Source organism: Ursus maritimus, unplaced genomic scaffold, assembly GCF_017311325.1.
Source record: "Ursus maritimus isolate PB19 unplaced genomic scaffold, ASM1731132v1 scaffold_29, whole genome shotgun sequence".
Lineage (NCBI taxonomy): Eukaryota > Metazoa > Chordata > Mammalia > Carnivora > Ursidae > Ursus > Ursus maritimus.
Window position 1 is genome coordinate 18,321,342 of NW_024425452.1, and position 19,176 is coordinate 18,340,517.

General features: G+C 34.8%; 1 protein-coding gene across 1 annotated transcript in view; it reads right to left on the reverse strand.

Moving 5' to 3' along the window:
* Positions 1–19,176, reverse strand: part of EYS (eyes shut homolog) — a 1,466,842-nt gene that overhangs the window by 559,490 nt on the left and 888,176 nt on the right. The window contains 1 exon segment of the mRNA XM_008684895.2: positions 17,247–17,338. Within this exon segment, the coding sequence (XP_008683117.2) occupies positions 17,247–17,338 (92 nt within the window).

The window sequence follows — 19,176 nt, forward strand, 5'->3', positions numbered from 1 at the left end:
CTAAGCTATTATGCCTGTTTTTCCTTATATTAATTAATTCATTTATTCACATATCCATCACTTCATTCATTCATTCATTCAGCACCTTTTTATAGCATTTAACATTCAACAATTATCAGAGCTAACTGCTAAGGAGTTTGAGATCTACTTTTTTTCTGCCTGTTTATGTTGACCTTTTTGAGACATTAATGATACACCTTAGTAATGTCTTCTAAATCCTATCCAGATGCATGAGTGTATTTTCCAAATCTTCCTAGCCCAAAATAGCTGCTACTAAGTAAAAGATAATGGCAGGTAAGAAAAAATATTGATGATAACATCATCATCATCGCTATCATATGTTATTTATTTATTATAATGAACATTTAGTGATTACTAAAGTGTTTTACCTGTTTTAGCTTTTTTAATATTCAATACACCAAATAAAAGCTTAGAAGTTCTATGACTTACCCCAAACTGCACAGTGATGATGACAGTAGTAGAACTCTGGCTGTCCAACTCAAGAATTCACGCTTGACCACACTGTATGTGGCCACAATAATAATAACATAATGCTAACTACACAGCCTAGTACTTCATGTTCCTGGACACTGTGGTATCACAATTAGAATGCAACCCATTACTATGAACATTTGTATACATGTATTTAAAATGGTCAATGTAAAAATAATTGCAAACATTAGCTTAGCACTTCCTGCATGCAGGGCAGATTCAATACATTTTATGACGTGCACAACAATCCTCTGCAGTGGGTACTACTATTCTCAAACTTGACCAGTTGCTCAGAAACAAACACAGAGTCTCACAATCAGTGGTAGTATTAGGATTTGCTTCTAAGTTACTTGTTTCTATAAACCTGTTCCAATTGGCAAGCTATACTTCTTTAATGCCAAGAAAAGTGAAAATATCCATGTCTTATTAAAGTAGGCTCAGATAATTTTTGTTGCCATTGAATTAAATTGCATTGACTAATGACGATTTTCGCACAATTAAAATATGGTGGAGTTCATTAAAAATGGCTTTTTTAGGATTTAGTTGCATCTTAACTATTATTTGAGGAAGATGAAAAATAATTCTACTTTTCAATGCTAGCAAAAAATGCATATTGACATGTAATCACTTTGCTAATAATAGTATTCCAATTTAAGCCTTTATTATAGAGTAGTGTTTTTCAAAATGTTTTCCTATGATTATTTGGGTTCTGGGATAGTAACTTAAGAACAGTTCCAGGGAAGATGGGGTAACCACAGGACAGGCAAAATAGCCCCCTACATACCCCTTCCCATTGCTCCCAATCCAAGTCTCAAATAGAGAAGCTCCACCTTAAATTATTTCATACCTCAGTTGCCCATATAAGATTCTATTTATAAAATGATCTCTATTGAGTTATATCTAGTCTGGTTCTTCATAACTGAGTACACAATGAGTACATATGAAGGTGTGTGCTTTAAGAAGCCTGAGGGTAACTGTTTGGAAATCATAATCTCTTATTTTCTAGTAACCATCCTATGCTATCTCTTTCGTACAGGACAGAAAGCATGGAGTTTTTTTAAGCCTCTGAATCTAAAAAAGTCTTGGATTCTGCTCTGTGTTTGATCTAATGAGCATAACCAGGCAAACAGGTTTATCTCACGTGAAATCTGTGTGATCTGATGACATCCGAGTATCTGATCACCTGCAACACCTGTGCCTCGGCACTGTGAAGAAGTCACAGGGATGGAGGGAGAAACCCTCATTGATTGGAACTGATTTTCTGTTATCTCATCAGAATGAAGAACAGAAATGGAAATGAGGTTGTAGAAAATAAAATTACAGGTCTCACATACATGTGTTGTTGGCTGAGATCTGCATATGCCACATTTGGAAAAGATGCCTGGTGGTGGTGGTAGCATTATTATGGAAAAAGAAGAAAATTTCACCAAATTCACATTCCACTATCATTTTCTCCAACTTGTGGTCCCAAGTTAGATTTTATTTTGTGACTTGATTATACAGCCCCTAAGGAAAGGTGAGGCATGCAATGTTGTTAAAAATGATCCATGGACAGTGGTTCAGACCCATACCAACCAATTTCCCTGCTCCAGAAATAACTGGAGAAGTAATGTGGGGGTCCCAGGGTGTTACTTGAACAGGAAAAATGCAAGATTAACCAGAGCAGCCCTTTTCTGCTGCTTCCATCCCAGTTCTTAAAAGTCACATCCTGGCTAATCCTCAGGCAGAAATAGGTAGGTATTATTTTTACCTTATTTTACCTATGTTTTTGTTGTTGTTGTTGTTGTTTGGTTTTTTGTTTTGTTTGTTTTTTTAGCTAAGATCATTCTTCTATTCAGGTCATGCTCACAAGTAAAAATTTATTTTTGATTCATGAAGCATTTAATGAGAATCCACTTTCTAAATCCTGAACATAATCAACGTGCTATTTACCCTTCAAAAATTTTCAAAACACACAGCTGCCATTTGGCTCTTTTCTTCTTTAAAACTAGGATAAAAAAATAAAAATGAAAAAAATTACTCATTCTTTGTAATGATAGTTTGGAAACTGATTAGAGTTTAGTGAGGGTGTGTGGAGGGGTGGGGGCGGGGTTGTAGATAAATAGTTCTCAGTGGGGATGTGTGATTTTGCTTCTCCTGCCCCCTGGAAACATTCGACAATTTCTAGAGACATTTTGGTCCTCACAATTGAGGGGATGGAGAGAAGCCAGAAATGCTGTCCAACATTCTACGATGCACAGGACAGCATCTCATGACAAAGGATTATCCAGCCCAAAATGTCAAAGTGCTGAGATTTAGAAATGTAGGTATAGATACAGAATTTTCCAATCGAGAGATTAAATGGTGGTGCCCCTTGAAAGGAAGACTTCATATTACCTAAAATCACTTTGTTTTGGGAATGGTCACTCAAATAGTTTCATTCAGTTAGACAAATATAGCAGGGGACATATGTGCAGTACTGACAGGGGTTTGGACAAGCCAAGGACCTCACCCTCTCAATGCACAGATAAACATCTATTATTTGTTTGGTAGCAAGCAATAGGGGTGGTGGTAGATGGATCATATTGCTGTTCTTCACTTGATGAGGAAGAAACTACTGATCTCCTTTGTCTCTTATGGCCTCACAGTACCTTGTTTTCTGGAAAGGCTGGAAAGCCTTATGGAGGAAATACTGCACTTTCTGCTCTGAAGGCTCAATTGATTGAGGGCAAAATATTTTCTTAGTGTCACCTTTGATTTCCACTTCGCTTTTTATCTAAAAAAGTTTCTGTTTCAGGGACTACTTCTCGCATGATTATTATCATCACATTAGTGTAATGGAAACTTATTAATAATTTTTTTCTTAATTGTTCTTACATTGAAGGAGCAAGAGGTTAATTATTATGAACATAATATCTACATTCACCTTGTGTTACTACTTGGTTTAATATTCCTGTCATCTCACAAGTAGATCTGAGAGGACCCATTACTTTCATTTGTAGATTTTTCCTCCAGAATAGTGATGTGCATAATAAACAGTTCATTTTATATTTGGATAGAACAGATAACATTTTATAATTGTCTTACAAAATGTAATATTTTGCAACTAAAACTACAGGCATATAAAGCACTTTCTTCTCTTTTTTTGATAATCTGGTTCTGACAATGTCAAATGCCTATTTTGGAAATACTTCATTCATTCATCAATCAATCATTCAACAAACATTTATTGATTGTTCTGCATAGCACTTTGTTAGGTCCTGAGAATATAAAAATTAATAAGCAAAGTTCCCATTCTCAAGTGCTCAGCTTTTAATTTTAGAATATTTTCTATGCATGAATTAATCATTATTGATATGAAGGCCGACTAGAAAGGAAGCTGATCCAATTGTATAACCACTTTCAAGTAGGCCGGCACATGCTATACATATCAATTTGAAGCCATCAAATCCAGAACATTAAGCGATTTCATTTCTTAGTTGTAAAATCAATGTCCATTCCAAATTCAGACAGCTAAACATTTTAACTGTAAGTTTATGGTTTATGGTGTGTGTGTGTGTGTGTGTGTGTGTATAAAACAGTATTTCTAATTAGTCTTAAGAACTGACAGAAATGTGGGAGGTAGTATTTCCTAACATAACAGAATTGGCATGCCTTTTGGGGTGATATGATAATCCCAACAAAGGGATTGATTGTCTTTAATAGATATGCTAAGAAATCAAGTTCTCTAAAGCCACCAGTGAGATCATTAATGACAAGCTTGTGTAGTTCTGAATGGGTTGGGTTACTTAAGTCACTTTCAAATATACTTACACAGACATAATTACTTTCGATTATTTTAAGTGCTAAAATTCTATGGAAGAAAATGTTTATTTTAGTACTTGGCCTTCTATTCTATACTCTATTTAAATGCTATTCTAAAATTTTTCTACCATTTGAATAAAATTAAGTTCCTATTTTAGTGAGAGAATTCTTCAATAATTAACACACACGTCAATATAAAATATTACAATAAAGTTTGACTCAAAGTTAAGACAAGTTAATGATTTCATCTAATTATAATAACCTCAGGGGTCCCTGGGTGGTGCAGTTGGTTAAGCATCCTCTGCCTTTGGCTCAGGTCAGGATCTAAGGGTCCTGGGATTGAGCCCCATGTCAGACTCCCTGTTCAGTGGAGAGTCTGCTTCTCCCTCTGGCCCTCCCCCTCCTAGTGCTTGTGCTCTCTCTCGCTCTCTCTCAAATAAAGAAATAAAATCTTAAAAAATAAAAATAAAATAACCACAGTGGGTGCCCGGGTGGCTCAGTTGGTTAAGCATCTGACTTTTGGTTTCAGCTCATGATCTCAGAGTCCTGAGATGGAACCTTCTGTAAGGTTTCCTGCTCATTGGGGAGTCTGCTTGAGATTCTCTCTCTTTCCGTCTGCCCCCACCCTCTAAAATAAAAATAAGTAAATCTAAAAAATAAAAAAAAAAATAAGAAATAACCACAGTAATAATAACTCAGCTAAATCAAGTCTGTTTCCATATTTGTGGTAATTCTAACCTAAATCAAATATACACACAGATACAAACACATCCAGTAAACTTCAAAGGCATTTGTTACAAAGCTTAAAAACAGGAAATGTTTTAGGATATTTGCAGAAAAGCAGTATTTAAAATATTGATGATATAAGTATTGACATTCTACTATTTAATGTATATATTATTTATGTGCCATATACGCCTATAATGTATCAGACAGTTATCCAGACTCGTGTAAACATGCAAGCAAAGTCACATTAACTCTAGAGAAAAAATTGAGGAGTGGATCTAGGTGACTAGAAAGCTTGGGGATCCTACCCAATTAGGACTTCTGATTTCTGAGGCAGCTCCAGAAGACTACAACTTTATCTCACTGTAAACCCTGCTTCTTCCTAAGACAACAGATAAGGCTCATTCTACAATTTCCTTCCTTTCTTTGGTAATTTCCTCTGCTCTTCAATGAATGGCAACCTTTGAGATCTGAAATCAAATTTCATTCCTGTCTTTCATTCCCTATTTAATAGTTAAGCATTAATTGACTATGTATGGTCCACTTACTGTGCTGGGTGCCAGGGAGATGATATTAAATAGGGAATAAGACAGACAAGTCCCTAAACTCATGAAGCTTACAGTCTAGTTAGGGATACAGAAAATGAATGTGTAAAACAACAATATAATAAAAATAGATTCTATGGCAGATAACACTTGAGTAGAAAGTGTTTAGAAGGTTTAGATAGTTTAGAAGGTTTACTTACAGAGATGACTATTAATCTGTAACTTGAGTAATGAGAAGGACTTACGGGAGAGACAACATGAGGACAGGGGAAAAGGAAAACACTAAGGAGGAAGATACACTATTCCAGCTGGAAGGAATAGTAAGCTTAAAGGCCACAACACAGAAAAGCTTTTTAGAGAGTTCCAGGAGTGATAAGGCATCAAAGAGAATGTAACATCAACAGGAAAGGAAGGCAGGTGATTGTAAGGTAGAGGAAAATAGGCAAGAGTCCAAATGTGCAAACCCAGTGCTTGCTGGCAGTGGCAAGGAGTCTGTATTTTACTCTGAGAGTAAAGGTAAGCCACTGAGGAACCTTTAACAGAGAGGTGACTTGACGCAATATGCTTTAAATCACCCTGACCAAAGTATGAGGAATATTTAGAAGCAAGCAATGGAGAACTGCAACAGACCAGATAAAAAACGATGGAGACTTGAACCAGGATAGTTTCAGAGGAGACAGAGAGAAATGGCAGATGGAAGATGAAATTTTGGAAAGGATTTTCTGATATGACTTGAAGGTAAAGAAAAAAGAAGTGGGAGTGATCAATGATTACTCTCTGTACGTAGGTAGATGACAATTAATAGCTGAGATAGGAGAAACCATGGGGAGAGGTGTGTGGGAGAGGAGCCCAGATAGGTGGGTTGGTAGTGGTAGAGGAGTAAAAATTTTATTTTAGACATGTTAAGTTTAATATATGGGTTAGGCTTAAAAGAGAAGATAATAGGGGTTTGGACATGTGTGTGTGAAATCTTTTTTTCTTTTCTTTTCTTTTTTTTTTTTAAGATTTTATTTATTTATTGGACAGAGAGAGACACAGCGAGAGAGGGAACACCAGCAGGGGGAGTGGGAGAGGGAGAAGCAGGCTTCCGGCTGAGCAGGGAGCCCCATGTGGGGCTGGATCCCAGAACGTGGGATCATGACCTGAGCCAAAGGCAGACGCCTAATGACTGAGCCACCCAGGTGGCCCTGTGCATGTGAAATCTTAACAAAGGTCTAAGCTGTGACAGTTCTAAGATGAAAAAGAATAATTGGGTATTGATATAGGAGGAATACCAAAAATTTACTCTTTTCAAAGCAGAAAGGGAAAAAGATTTCAAGAAGAGCACTTTCACTGAAATAATAATTAGTGTAATGAAGACAGAAAAGTCTTTTTGGCCTTTGTACCTCTTTATACATGTTGTCTTGGAGTAATGAAATAAGACTATCAGTTGCATGATAAAATCCCCTAATTTCAGGTGATATAATAAAAGCTGTGTTGGTTGTGGAACCATGGAAGCCAGACTGGATTGGATTGAAGAGTAAACGGCAGGTCACAAAACTGAAATCCCACGTATAGCAAACTTTTGAGATGCTTGGCTCTGAAGAAGAGCATAATAAAAGTAATACAAGATCCAGAATGGTGTTGTGTTGCAGCAAGGGTATCCTAAAGCCTGCTTTTATTTTGGGGGGAATGGTCCAGCAGAGTGAAAAGATGAATCATCTAAGAAAGAAAGGTAGGAGAGAAGGGTACAAATGGAGAATTTGCCTCTGGACAGAAGTGGGTCAAGTCCTCCAGGTAGTAAGAGGGATACACTATTCCTCTTGAACTCTTTCCTTCTGACTTGGGGCACACTCTCATAAATTTTCCCTACTTCCCCTATAAGCATGCAATGGCTATCCACAGTTATATGGAGTCTCCAGCTATGCTTAACTCTGGCCTTTCTAGGATTTAGTTACTTTGTTTTTGACAATTAGAGAACTGCTATCACTAATATGTTCTAATTTGTTCAGTTATATAAAAAATCATTTCATACTTTACCATTGTGCTGTTTCAAATATTTTATTAAAATCTTGCAAAAGTTTAATCTTTTTCTAAAAAAAAACCAAAACTTTTTAGCTTAAATTTGGGAAAATGAATTAGCATAGTATTTCTTCACAGAAGCATAATAATTAATCATTAATGATTTGTTCCCATAAGAATAAACACATGGAACAGGATTATCAAGGAATTAACATTTCAATGGTTTCTAGAACTTTTCTACTATTCAATCTATGGATGCAGCCTTAATGTATTCATTTCTAATGACATGTGGTGATCAATGAGGCTTTAACAATTAAAGCAAACTTCAAGGTCATACAGAGAGTAAGCCAAGGCTGCAGATAACTGACAACTTCAGAGAATGCTAACTTGGAGAGAGACTTCATGTGTACAATCTAAATGATACACATGCCACATCATGCCACCTGGATTCTAGTAAATGAACTGTGAAGACCCTTTTGGAGGTATGCCACACTTTTCAGTTAGAATGCTTTGAAACTTAACTTTGCTATTGTTATATTGATTTAACTTGAAGCTTGCTATCTTTAATATTTTCTGGTTATAAAAAAGACCAAACTAGAAAAGATATTTGGATATCCTTTTTGAGAAAGTTTGATGTCAACAGAAAAATGTTAAAAATTTTAAAACTAATAATAAACAACTTGAAAAAGCAAATATATAGACTTGGTTTTTGATTCTGAATTCATTCCAATGAACATACAATGAGAATCTACATTAAAGCAATGGATTAGTTATGCTTTGGAATCCCTTTCTACAAAATCACTTTCCATTAATAGAAACAACTTTAGAAATAATTCTTAATAAATCATTTTCAAATTATGAAAGGAATCTAAAAATATTTTTGAGAGTTGAATTTAGTGTTAATGTTCAGAAACATTAATAATGATATTTTAAATATGTTTCTCAAAAGTGAGTTCACCTCCCACCACACAACTGATTCCTAACATGTGACTTTTCTGACATTTTGACTGGATAAGTTAATTACACTGTGGTGGTCTACAACGAAAGAAAAGGAGGGAGGAAGGGAGGGACAGAGGAGGGAGGGAGGGAGGGAGGGAGGGAGGGAGGGAGGGAGGGAGGAAGGAAGGAGAAATGTAAAGATTTAGAGTATCATATATTTAGCATTTCAAAATAGACTAAAATGAATCATAATACTTCAAGCTCATAAGAATTAAAATTTATCATTCGACTACTGTCTTCAATATTGCAAGTTTTTCTTAATAAAATAACACTAATCTGTGTTTATTTTTACATTTACATTTAAATGTTTAACAGAAAGGTTTTGCAGAATCATGACTGGTGTAACCTTGGTTTATCTATTTTGGCAAGACTTTTCTTTAGTCTCTGTTTCTCACATATAATACTAAAATTAAGAATTATCTACTTTTAGCTTGTTTTCAGTATGTTTAGATTAGTATAGGAGACAGAGTTCACCTTCTGGCAAAGTTAAGAAGAAAATAAAGAAGCCAGAGAGATAGGATGTGAGTCAAGCTATGTATTAAGCCATAGAAAGATTCAAGTACTCAGAATTTTTAACTCAAAGGCATTTATGTCAGAGTCTCTCTCTTATCAGGGGAAAGCACAAATTGTCAGCTAAAACAAGGCAGATTTCAGGTCAAATTAAAGAACATGGGTAATCAACCTGTTAAAATCTGCATTTATGCTAGCCTTTGTTTCCATAGGTAGTTGGGCCTCTGTAGGACATGCATTTGGATGCCTCAGAAGTTGCCATGATTTGTCATGATTCCAGCCATTACTTCTTACCTCCTAAGAGCATGCGTTTGGAAGAAAGAAGCCAACTCTATGATCTTGTCTATTTCTAGCTTATAATGTTATCTTGTTTAAAAAAAGTATTCAGACAATTATTTTGAAACTATTTTTTCTAAAATAGAATGACTCAGGCTTCTGTTTTTGTATACTCTGAATTTTTATATACTGGATGTGTGGTAAAATACCTAGATGTAATAACTGCCCCATAAACGCACATGCATGTAGCGCTATATGCTGCTTATAGTAATTTCTGCACTTCCTACTGTTGACCCCACCTAAAATATCCCCCAAACTCTGACGGTTCAGCTGACCCTCAGGCTGAGCATCAGCTGCATAGTTTCAGCTTTAGCTTCCACAGAGTCATGACTAATGCCTTATTAAAGGAAAAAACAAACAAAACTCTGATGTTTAATGCATATTAAGTACAACTGAAACTAGCTCTGTGTTCTTCTGCTTTGACTAACAGTATGAATAATAGCAGTAACATTTTTCTGAGATTAATGTCAGTAATTTTGTAATAGGTAATGCGTTTTCAGATGTTCAAGTATAATGATGGGAAATGTCCTACTTTGAAGACTATAATTATTTTAACTTGTGTTTTTAAATAGTTTCTAAAAGGTAATTGGTACTAAATTTATTGGAGTATTTGTATAAATTGAGTTAAAACCTCTAACTTTAAAAATGCTTAATTCCTAATTGGATTAACTGGCCTTTATAGATTACACTTTAAAATTCTCATTTCCAAAGTTAAATGATAAAATTTCATTCTTACTCACTATATTTTGCATTGAATGAACATATGCCATTAGGAAAAAGAAAAGTAGGTTTATGTTAGAGAGACATTTTTCTGGGTCTATAAATATAGTTTTAGAACCAAAATCAATTGTTCATTCTTATTTTGTTCAAGCTGAAGTAAAATCATTATTCCATTGGCATGTTTTTCTTGACACTACTGACAGTGGTTAATGAAATGATTAATGAAATAATGTACACATTTCATTAGAGAAAAAAATGTTTACTTTTTAGAAAGTGGTTAAATGGTTTATTTCTTTTCCACCTCACTGATTTTCCAGAACTCTGTACCAAAGCAATTCTGCTCTGGTTGACACATGTCAAGTCCTTGGCTTTATCATTAATGTCTTCAAAAGAAGTGCAAAACTTTGATGCTTACTGTGGTAACAATGTTCTAATTGTCCTGGTTCATATATATGTGTATGTATACAAATATATGAATGATATCTGTTTATACACACACATGCACACATACACATATATGTTATTTCTTTCAGACTGTTCTATGTTTTGAATGCACAATCTGCTGAATTTTTATATTTTCTACCAGTCAAAGAGATTAAAAAGCTCAAGGTTTATAGCGTAAAGATGAAATTATTTATTATTCATAGGCACTGTATACACACTTCAGGTAAGAAAGTTACCTATTGGGATAATTTCAGTCATAGAAACAGAGTGAAATGAAGTAATTATTTACAACATGTAATTTGATACTTTATGCATTTTCAAGCAAGTTGTAATTACTGAATAAATAGTATATATATTTTTATTTTCTTATAAGCAGTCCAGTGACACACTTGGAGACAAGATAAAAGAAATAAATACCATGGTTAAAATTAAACTATTAAGTGTTACAGACTTTGTTTACTGATTATTTTTTGTCTATCTCCAAATGTAAACAGTTATCTTACTTCCTCTTGTAGAAATAGTTTTCATCTTGTCTATTCTACATTGTTTTAGTTAATTTCTTCCTAGATGCAAAGTTAGAAAACCTTCTGCAGTTCACTTTGCCATTAGGTGTGTTCACATGAGTGAGTTCTAGCTAATAGAAAGCCAAGAGAAGTGAGATATGCTACTTCTAGATCTGTTTCCATTAAACCATCCACCCATTTTCTGCCATGTTAACTGGAGGAGACTCATGTTTTCAGCCAAAAACACACATCACACTGAAACTAATGTAACTTGAACAAGGTTGAATAAATTAATTCTACAAAGATGTGGTCAAGGGGGAGGAAAGCCACATGGGATAGTACCGTGTCCCAGGACCACAATATAGTTACTCTGATACTGCTTCTATATCTAAAGGTTACCAGGAAGAAAAGAGTTATGAGAACTTAGAAGAGAAGGTCATCTACCAGGAGCTGAGACCTTCAGAGAGAGAATGAACCAGCCCCTGGGACACCACACAAGGCCAAGGGAATATATAACCTGACATCAATTACTTGCTTCTCAAATCATCTGCCAGTGTTCCCCATTGGCTGAAACCTACAGGAAGCTGGAGGACAAGGGAGCTTTAGATGGCTGGAACTGCCTTAACAAAGGTACACAAACCAGGTGGCTAAAATAAATGAAATGTATTGTTTAACAATTTTGCAGTTTTGAAGTCCAAGATCAAGGTGTCAGCAGGGATGGTTTCTTCTGAGAGCTGTGAGGTAAGGCTCTGTTTCAGGTTTGTCTCCTTGGCTTGTAGAGAGCAGCCTTCTTTGTTTTTACTTTGTCTTCCCTCTCTGTGTGTGTCTCTCTATGTGTCCTAATTTCCTCTTTTCATGAGGATACTGGTCATTTTGGATTATACCCCAATCTAATAACCTCAGTTTAACTTCATTACCCCTTTAAAGGTAATGAAGACCTATCTCCAAATAAGGTCACATTCTGAGATAATGGAAGTTAAGACATCAAAACATAAATTCTGTAGGAACACCATTCAAACCATTACAGAATGCATAATGTAATTTACACAGGTCAATTCTGAAGGACCAGAGAAGAGAGGAAGAAACTACAGAGTGGATCTGGAGAGGTGCAGAAACTTAGAGTCTATTGTGTACTGTAGCTTAGCTTAGTCTGACTGCCTTTGCATTTGCAGAACGATTTAATCCTCACTCNTTCCTACCTAAGTGGTCTCAAATATACATTTTCTTTTCCTCCTTTGATACTACAAGTTACTCAAGGAGCATCCTCCTATCATCATCTAAGAGAAACAATGCTAGTATGGTAGAGGATTTTCAACTGGATACAACTGGATAGTATGTATCCAGTTGGAAAAATATTTGTTAATGTGTGGGTTTCATTGGTACATGTCAGTCTTAAGTCTCATTCACTATTCTTAAATCCACTATGCTCTTTTTCAAAACTCACTGTAATTTATTGTGTGTCCACATGACTAAACATAAGCAATAGCTGGTAAATGATTCAAGAGTAACTGAAGATGTTTTCATTTGTTCTGTTTTATTTGTATCTGTACGACTCTCAGTATAGGAGCTCCCTACCCCAAATCAAAGTGTCAAACCAACAACTTCTCCATCAGACAGCTCCAGGAGAACTGGTAGAGTTTATGCAATTTACTTACAAATCAGGATGTACACTAAGAGTGTAAGACTAAGACAGGAAATGAAGAATTTTGTCGTCGTTGTTTTTTAAAGGCAGGGATGTATTTTTAACTGGTAGGCATGTTAAAAAAAACAACAACAACTTTGAAGGCCCACACTTGAGGAGGTCAGAAGAGCCTAATTTATTTCCATCTTTGAATTCCAAATCCTACCCCTCTCCAAAACGAAGGCAGATATTAAGTAGGATTTTAAATAGGTTAAAAAATCCCGTAATATACATATATAAAACACAAGTTCTATTATTACAATCTATAATGTATTAACATATAACTATATCATGATATATAATGATATGATCCTGTAATATATGCAATGATGTTTACAATACATAAGTAACACATGGTATACAACATAATTAATATAAAACACATAATTATGAAATATACCAACAGACATGGATAAAATATAACATCACACTCTCAGATCTGGGTTTGCCTGAGAATATATGCACCACTACTGTAGGTTCTCTCAGCACCCTATGCTTAAATACACCTGTGGTATTCAAGAGTCGAGTAACCAATGTATACCTGTGTTTGTTTTTCCTCTTGATATACTACACACTGTTGTTCAACAGCCTAACATCACTACCTGGTCCCATTTTCACTATCCTTTCTTTCATTAAAAGATGGGGAACAGCTGTAGCTAATTTCTCACTAAAATAGTTTCTAGTATATGTGCTTTTTAGTATCTTTATTACACCACTGTATATTTCACCTGATTTAAGCATTCCATATTTCCCTTCCTGCTTTTGTTAAGTTAAGCAATCACACGTTTCTTTTTTAAAAGGGACATGCTGCTCTGCAGAACATCTGTCTTTCCTTGTTCTCAAAAATAATAAGTTTAGTTACTTTCTCATGGAGGATATTTGTTTCACTCTTTCCGAGAGCACTTCATCATGGGCTTAGTACAACCTTGCTATTCTTTTTCCTACAGTTCCATAAGAGCATGTGAGGAAAGATACTTTTCCTATATTCACTTTTAAGGGTAATGTCATTCACCAGAAATGAGATAAAAGACCTTAGAGATGGGAGTGAAATGTGTGCATACTCTTTAAAGTAAAGAGTATGTTAATGGTCAAAGAAATTAAGGTGATAGCATTCTTGAATTAAGTGAAACTTAAAATTGAAGACGTGTTTTTCCTTTTTACCTCTAAAAGTATATTTTAAAGGTATAAAAAATAAAATTAATAGAGCCCCACTCTTGTTCTTTATAGATGTTAATCATAGTCGAAAGCAAATTTGTATAAATTTCCCATTACTTCAAATAATGGGAAAATAATAATTGAAAAATAAAAAACTTATGAAGAAATATTTCTGAATTTAGAGAATTTAGACCAGTTACAATCAACTATTTTTTGATAAAAAGTAAAAGCAACAAATTGTATGTAAATTGCAAAAAAAAAGTCATATAAAAAAAGTGATTTTTTAGATGTTGAAGATCCTTAGAGTAACCTGTGATGAGGCTAGTGAAAAACAGGTATTCTTGAGATTTTTAAATGTTTTATGTTTAATGTTTTCTTTAAAGAAGATTTTAAATAGTATGTTGTCACTATTAAAACACAGACTGGACGTGTTATAATAGAAAAAAATGATCAGGTCAGGAGGCAGATTGTGTTCTAAACTTGCCCTCTGTTAAAAAGAGAACCACAGGCTCAAAGTCATTTAGGCCGAGTCAACAGAGCAAGAACTAGGAAGATCGGTAGGAGAAGGAAGGGATAAATAAAGGGGGGGGGGTAATCACAAGGGGGAATGAAGCATGAGAGACTATGGACTCTGAGAAACAAACTGAGGGCTTCAGAGGGGAGGGGGTGGGAGAATGGGATAGGCTGGTGATGGGTAGTAAGGAGGGCACGTATTGCATGGTGCACTGGGTGTTATACGCAACTAATGAATCATCGAACTTTACATTAAAAAAATTAATTAATTAATTAAAAAAAAAAGAGTTAATACCTAACCTAACTGCAGTTTAACCCCTTAGGAGTGTAACCTTTGACCAGTCAACATGGAATTTCCTGGTCAATACTAGGAAATTTACTGATAGACCCTTTCTATTCTCCTTTGGAGAGTAACCTTGCTTAAACAATGTATTCCCTGCTAATAAATTCCCCTTTTTTTAATGCCCTCTCACTGCCTTGAAAACCCTTTCTTTGGTTTAGCTCAGTGGAAAACCCCTCTACTTGCTAAATGGGATGCTACCCTATTCAAGAATCATTTTATGAAACCAATTGGATCTCCAAATTTACTTGAATTTTTTTAACATTTCCTACTGACTAACAATGTGATCTTGAGGCAGATGCCTACCTTCTTAAGCCTTAGCTTTCAAATGTGCAAAATGAGTGTTATGGACTGAATTATGACTCCTGCAAACTTCATATGTTGAAGTCCTAACCCCCAGACCTTTAGAATGTGACTAATATTTGAAGACAGGTCTCTAAACCAGAAGTAAGTTAAAATGAGATCATTAGGTTGGGCTGTAATCCAACATGACTGATATCCTTATAAGAAGAGGAAATTAAGACACAGATATACACAAAAGAATATGACGTGAAGACACAGAGAGAAGACAACCATCTACGAGTGAAGGAAAGAGGTCTCAAAAGAACTAACCCTGCTGATACCTTGACCTCACACTTCTAGGCTCCAGAGTTGTGAGAAAATAAATTTCTGTTGTTTAAGCAACCCAATCTGGGGTTCTTGTTATGGCAGCCTGACCAAATCAATATAACAGGATTTATGAATCTTACTATGATTACATAGTTACCTGTTTATAAAGCATCTGGCACATGGTAGTTATTTAACATGTGCTAATTAATAATGTTCTTACTGCTGATAGTCTTTTATTGGACAGGTCATTTATAATTCTTATCTTTATTTTATCTTGAATATATAGAAGTTCTTTTAGGGTTAAGAGATCAAATTATATTATGTTTCTATAGCATGGGTCATAGGGTCTATGCCTTAAAACTTACTCATAGGTTTGGAATAAGAGCAGCCTTAAAATTGTGCCATTTTTTAAACTATATCCTTTTCTGTATTTAATCTATGTTTCAGTTTTGCATCTGGGAGATGTAAATAATAATTAGAATTGTCCTTAACAATAAATTCATATATGTAATAAAATTACTACCTGACACATAATTGGTGTTTAATAAACTTTAAGTATGATTACTGTATTCTCAATGATTTTTTTAACCCTTTTTCAACATATCACAGGCCAGGAAAGGTTTTTCTGGTGTACCCTTCTGTTTCTTATATCACTTCTTATCTGTCTTTCTTTGATGGGGCAAAATATGTCTTGCATTGCATAATTTATTTTTACTGCTGTCCTAACGCTTATACACCTGCTTCCCTTCCAGATGATGGTAGTCTCTCCCCAGGAAAATTGTTACCTTGGCTAAGATGGCATTGCCCAAAGTGCACTGGCCCCAGTGTTAGTTAGTCAAGATGTTAAAATGCTAGAGAAAAAAATATTAAAGGATTCTGTGCTCATGAGTTAAGCAAAGAAAATGAGACTTTATTAAATAGCATCTTAGAGGTCTTAAAAAGCTCCCGGGAATTTTGAGCAGTCGAAGGAGGTAGGTATGTGGGATGTAGCCTTTCCTCAATTTAGTTGATAGTAGACTGTTTTTAGGTCAGTTTTCCATAAAAATATGAAATTCTTCTAGAGAACAGAATTTGGGAAGTTCTGACTAAAGGAGGGTAGAATATCCTTAAAACCTTTCAAATAACTTCTTCCCCAGTCTCTGTTTTGTCCTTTGCTTTCCTCTTTACTGGTTTTAAATAGATAATTATTATCACTAAATAATAATCTATTGTCACAACCAAATAAATTATTTTAGTCTACATAATAGATTAGAATTGCGGTATGTGTTTTTTAAAGCACCATCTAATTAAAAAAATAGTGTAGGGAGGCAAAACACATAATATAAAGGCATTAATTCTATATTAAAAATTAAGCCTTACCATAAATCAAAGACGGAAAATGTCATTTTCACTCATCCAGACTGGCAAAATGATACCTGATGTTGGTGAAGGTTTGGGGATAGAGTCACCTTCAATCACAGCTTTTAGGAATATAGTAACATATATGTTCATTAGTCTATCTTTACCGTGGTACAACAAATCATTTTCATTTTCCTCTTAACGTTTTTCTAAATGTTCCAAATTTTTCACAGTGACTATTGCTTATTAAAAGAAATACCACTTTGTTTTTTTATGATTTCTCAAATTTGAAAATAATATGGAGCTTTCATGGTTTCTTTGTAAAGCTGCTTATATAACTTCATTGATAATATAACCCCTATAACATCTTTCCTCAGTACTATTTTAGGACATAGAGAAAAGACAGAATGGCTTGCTAAACATTAATTTGCATACAAACGCATGTGAATACTAATCACAATAACCTCGACTTTAAAAGACAAAAGCAATTTCCAGAGGAAAAGTCTTTGTTACTTATGATATTAAGTGTAAAAAAAACAGGCATATATTACCTGAGGAGCAGTGTATACTTCTGTCCATCATCTACTTTAATAATAGTGTTAATGCTTCTCAATTTTGCTTCACCAGCGCAGAAAAAGTAGTACTATAGGAGGAAAAAAAAAAAAAAAAAAAAGGTTTTCTTCAGTTTTTCACTATGAAATTAACACCTTATATTTGTATTGGACTTAGAATTTAACTAATAATTTTTATATTGCTTTGGAGAAAAGGAGTCTGAAACTTAGAGAAGTGACGGTGCAAGGTATATACCTAATAAAGGCTAGAATTAAAATATATAGATGTATAAGTATTATATACACATACATGCATCATACATGTGTATGTGCACACACGCGCACACGCGCACACACACACACACACACACACACTTCTGGTTTCTTTACCAGTATTCTGGGGAACATGCCTGAGAAAGGCAGGTTTTTCTGCTAGCAGAAAATGAGTATTATTGGCAAGTTTCCTTAGATATCACCAATAGAGCAACATGAAGATCAGTGAATACGATCTAGAGGGTGATATTAATGTCCAAGGAAGGGAACTTTAAAGATTATGGAAGGTAACCGTTCATTCTAAGCTTCTAGAGGCTGACGGGGGGGGGGGCGGTCTTTGTCAGATTACTACTAATTGAGCCAACTCAGTTATAGTTTAAAAGGGGGCAGATCATATCTCTAACAGGTACATTTCATTAGGACTCCCCGGGAATTCCACAGGCAGGCTGCAGTGGCCTATTCACCCTCTTAACAGCATGTGCCTGCATGTATATTAGTTATATGACAGCTATTCTTTCCCAGAAAGAGACTTATCATATCTACAAGCAATTGGTTACCCACATATAAGTTAAAGAAACACAGTTGCATAGTGTTTCCTAACTCCTGTGCATCTAGCCATATATTTGTGTATATATATTTTTTCTTTTTTTTTTTTGAGGAAGAGTAGGGGGGCAGGGACAGAGGGAGAGGCAGAGAAAGAATCTTAAGCAGGCTCCATGCCCAGAATGGAGCCTGATGTGGGGCTCCATCTCACAACTCTGAGATCATGAATCAAGTTGGATGCTTAACCAACTGAGCCACCTGGGTGCCCCACATCTAGCTATATTTAAATTGATGTATCTATAACTTCCCACATGTAGTCTAAAAATAAATATTATGCTACATATTTTAATTTTACAATATTTGGCCATTGCAAAAGATTCCATTCCTTTACAAAATTATTACGAGTTGGGATGGGGGAGTGGGATAGGGTGGTGATGGGTATTAAGGAGGGCACATATTGCATGGTGCACTGGGCATTATACGCAAATGATGAATCATGAAACACTACATCAAAAACTAAGGATATACTGTATAGTGACTAACATAATAAAAAATTATTATTAAAAAAATTATTACGAGTTGACTTTAAGAAATATGTTACACAGTTTGAAACAATAATAAAATAATAATAAATGATAAAATGTTAAAAATAAAATGTTAAACAGCATAATCTCATTTTGAGATTTTAAAAAAACAAGTCGACCTACATGAACTTTGAGGGGAAATTAGTTGTATACCATTGGGCTATACATTCTTCTCAAGCCCTGTGTAACTAGGTAAAAGTCAGTGTTTATTAAATTCTTACTCTGTACCTAGTATGCAACCGATGTGACCAAAGAGAACATGTGATATTTTAACATCACAAATAATGATTCAGCTACTCCTTACATATAATATTTTGGGTTCTACATTGTTAGGGAAGATACTTAAATGATAATGTACTGACCAACAGTGAGGTGTGTGTGTGTGTGTGTGTGTGTCCGTCCATGTGTAAGAAGGTTAGTTTCCTTAATTTGTTCAAATATATCAAAAAATGCTTGTTCAGGTACTATTAAGTCTTGTTAATTCCCTATTATCTTCAGGGCTATCAAAGTTAAACATATATAAAAATTTA